We start from the raw sequence: 3,876 nt of genomic DNA on the forward strand, positions 1-3,876 counted from the left end.
GGGGAAAGCAACAAAAAGATGGGTGGTTTATTGAAGGCTTGGTCCAGACACTTATAAAAATACAAATTGGCATGAAATTCGACCTCATGGCAAGTCCGTCTTCACAGAAGACAAGTGGGTGACCCCCTGGGGAGGAAAGGTGCTGCCCCAGGGAAGAGGCCCACAGGGCACTGGGCACAGATGGCAAGCCTGGGCTTCCTGCTTGACCTGGTCCAGCAATCACCTGTCCCCAGGTCTTCGGCCTTGGCCCCCAGCAGGCTCAAGGATCCGATCCCATCAAATCCCAGTCTTCCTGGGGGATGGGATGAGAATATCAAAGCAGCTGACAGAGACCCTATGTTTGTCTTGCCTCTGTTCCAGGGTGCCCAGGGCTGTCTGCAGCTCCCCTGCAGCTCGTCTTCAGCCTGTGATGAGGAGGCCGGCACCTGGAAGGGTCACCCCAGACCCTCTGACCTCCCCCATCACTATTCCATCTTGTCTGTCTGGCTTGGCCCTCCCAGCTCAGGTAGGGGGCAGGGGCCCTCCTCCGGGGAGTCTTGGGAGGGCTCTGGTTCCTGGGGGTGGCAGGAAGGGTCCGCTTGGCTCAGAGAACTCTCAGGAGACGCAGAATTGGGAGCAGCAGCAGCAGCAAGAGACAGAGGGGGCTGGGAGTGGCCCCCCCTTGCCACCCTGACGTGCCACTCTCTCCAGGGCTCCCAACAGGATGGGCTGACTCAGGCTCTGTGAGGGGGAGGGGGTAGCACTGATGGGTCCTCCTGCTTCAGCAGCCTCCTTCCTGCTCTCCCCATTACCTGTTCACTCCCACCCCTCTCTAAGGGGTCTCCCGAACTGGCCAATCCCTTCCCATAATCTACCACCTCATCATCTCTAAGCCCCAACTTCCAAGTCTCCTCCCAGTTGCCATTAGAGACCACCAGTTCAGCTAAGGCCTTGGACAGCCTTGCCCCTGGAGATGCCATTCCCTTTGTGTAGGGGAGGCTCCCACAGGCTAAATGGGGCGGGGAGAGGTTCCTCAGAGTTTGATGCTCCCAGATTCTTCCCACTCCTCCCCTCATTCCTGAGGGCCCCACACTAGCCAGAAGGGTTGCTCCCCTGCCCCAACCCACTCACTGTCCTCCTTGCAGCAGACAGACACCTGGAGCCTCAAGCACTGGCCAGGACTCTCCGGAGTTGGCACTGCTGGGTGGTGGGAAATTGGGAGGAAGAAGTTAGCACAGGCTAGTTTGCATGCCTCAGACTGCGTTTCAAACCCTCCCAGCTTCTTTTCTCTCCAGTTCCCTGGAAAGCTTTTCCTTATTTTGGGGCCACATCTAGGGGCCCATCTGTGACCCTACTCATGTCCTCTTTCCTGGCTCCTCTTCCTTTCCCCTCCTCTCTATTGGTTCACTCTAGATGTCCCCCTACTCGGTCCTGGACTCAGGCCCCCTGTCCACTCCCCCCTCCTAGGCCTAGCCTTCCTTCCCAGTCCTCTCATTCCCCCACCCCTCAGGATCTCTGCCTTGACTGCTAGCAATGGCAGGTAGCCCCATTCCCCTCCCCACCTTCCCCAGGAGGCAGCCAGTGTGCCCATCTTCACTCACAGATGTAGTAGTAGGTCTCTCCAGGCAAGAATTCGAAGCCAAGGGAGAAGGGCGTGAAGCGCTGAATCTTCTCTGAGAATCGAACAGGGCCAAAGGGAGCGAAAGGCAGGGAGCACTCCCAGCGCTTGAAGGCACCCGGCCCCTCGGCCCGGCAGGCCTCATAGCCTGGCCAGTCCACCATGTATAACGCAAATGTCTCAGGGCCCTCAGGGGGCCCTGGACCCTCATAGTGTGGGCAGAAGATGTCTAGGTAATCCTTGAGGCCCAGCTCCACCACGGCGTCTCCTCGAAGCAGCCTGCAGGCATAAGGTAGGTGAGGGCGGAGGGGCTCACGGCATGGCACACCTGCGGCACGAGGGTCAGAGATACCCCTTCCCAATGGTCCCCTCCAGCCAATCCCCCACCTGCTGGGGAGGGAGCAGCTTAGGAAGGCCTGAGTTCTCCAGACTGACACCTCTTGAGAGACAGAGTACAAGAAAAGGATGAGGTAACCGATTCACAGGTTCAGAGAGGTTAAGGGACTGCAGTGCCTATAACCACATAGCCCAAATGTGACAAGGCCACTCACCACAGCCTAGCTTTTGGGTGGGAGCTGCCACCCACCTATCTAGCCCTAGTGCTCAAGACAGAGCCTGGTATAGCACCTGTGCTTGATAAATGTTAGGTGGAGGGCTGCTGTGAAGAAGCTGGGGCACAGAGGCAAGGGGCACAGATCTGGGCCCACAGAGCAGTCACAGACTAGAGATGGAGCCTGGGAACAGTATCCTCATTAACAGGTGCATAAAGAGGAAGGCTTGCCTTTTAAGACCTCAATTCAATGCTGAAAACAATGCCATAGTAAAAAAAAAAAAAAAATGAGGGAGGGGATAGTGGGAACCCCCCTTTTTTTTTTTTTTTTGGCCAGGACAATCAAGTGCCATATGAAGAGGGGGACCCCCTCCACATATCCCCCAATCTTTGGCCTCCTCAGGACTCCCTTCCACCTGCCTGGGGGAGCCAGTACAGGTGGGAAAACCTGGGACATGCTGTCCCCCTCCAGCATCAAATAGAGTATGAATCACTCCCCCACCCCCCGCATCCCCACCATACAGAGAGTCCAGCTTGACTTATGAAAGGCCCCCAACTGTCTCTCTATGGGTGGTCTTAAGATCACCTGCATCTGGAGTTCTGATTAGAAATGCAGATTCCTCGGCTCAGCTCAGACCTACTGGAACACAAGCTGGGCCTTTGTACATTTTGTTCCACGGCATCCCCAGTGCCTGGAAAAGTGTCTTGCACAAGGACAGCGCTCCACAAATATTTGTGGATTGAATGAAGGAGCCAGAAACCTCAGGCTTAGGGGCTAGCAACCTGAATTTTTAACAAAACCTCCAAGTGATGCAGAAGCACAGGTCTAGAACAGAGAGTGAGGAATTCAGAGTTGGAGGACAATAATAGCTCTTATCACACAGCATTGGTATTGTAATGACCTGTCCTGAAGCTTGCTGGCCCAGGGGTTCTTTGGGCTCCCAGAGGGCAGAGCCTAGGTCTTATCTCTAACCCCCAGCACCCTAGCACAGATCCCGGCACAGAGTACACGCTTAATAAATGTGAGTGAGCAAACGGTGTCACAGATTGCCTTAAGTGAAAATCAGAAAGAAAAACAGATGGAGAAAGCAGAGGGAGGCAGGGAGAATTGGGGAGGAGGATGGAAACAGGAAAAAGTATCGACATTCAAAGGCAGGCAGCTCAGGAGAGAGAAATAAATAATAGTTTATATCTGTGCAGCCTGCACCTCTTTCACACACATGACCTCGGTTAGTCCGCCTGACTTCCCAGGGTACTAGGCGTTATTAGCCCATTTTACAGATGAGATAACTGAGGTTAGGGAGGTCAAACGACTTGCCTAAAGGTGATTCAGCTAGAAGGGCAGGGCCGAGACTGCACAGAAATAGGACTAATAATGACGAGATGAAAGCAGAGTTACAGAATGAGATCAGGAGAAAGAGTAGCACCAAAGGGAAGGCCAAGCGAGCAGGAGAGTAACCTTCTTTCACAAGAGTAAAGCCCCCCCGCCCCGCCGCAAGTCCGCCGGCTCCAGCTCGGGCCGTTAGGAGGCTGGCGATCACCAAGAGAGAAGCGAGAGGGGCGGGGCTCGGAGTGCAGGCCGAGGTCTCTCGGGTGCGGGCTGCCGGCTCCGAGACCCCACCGACTGCCTTCGGGGCTGGGGTCCCCCTCTCGGCCCCCAACGCGTGCGGGCAGGGGTGGGGGACCCCGAGCACGCCTCGCCCCTCCCTCCTCCCCCGCCGCCTCCAAC

The 3,876-nt window shown here is 55.9% G+C and overlaps 1 protein-coding gene across 1 annotated transcript in view; it reads right to left on the reverse strand.

Annotated features, from left to right (window-relative positions):
- Positions 1–3,876, reverse strand: part of EFNA4 (ephrin A4) — a 4,530-nt gene continuing 654 nt past the window's right edge. Inside the window, exons 2-4 of the mRNA XM_024748089.1 lie at positions 1,581–1,876; positions 1,111–1,176; positions 1–720 (exon numbers count right to left, since the gene is read on the reverse strand). Coding sequence (XP_024603857.1) covers positions 584–720; positions 1,111–1,176; positions 1,581–1,876 — 499 coding nt within the window. The 3' untranslated portion in view covers positions 1–583. The remainder of the gene's footprint in view (positions 721–1,110; positions 1,177–1,580; positions 1,877–3,876) is intronic.

This window comes from Neophocaena asiaeorientalis, unplaced genomic scaffold, assembly GCF_003031525.2.
Source record: "Neophocaena asiaeorientalis asiaeorientalis breed wild unplaced genomic scaffold, Neophocaena_asiaeorientalis_V1.1 scaffold76, whole genome shotgun sequence".
NCBI lineage: Eukaryota > Metazoa > Chordata > Mammalia > Artiodactyla > Phocoenidae > Neophocaena > Neophocaena asiaeorientalis.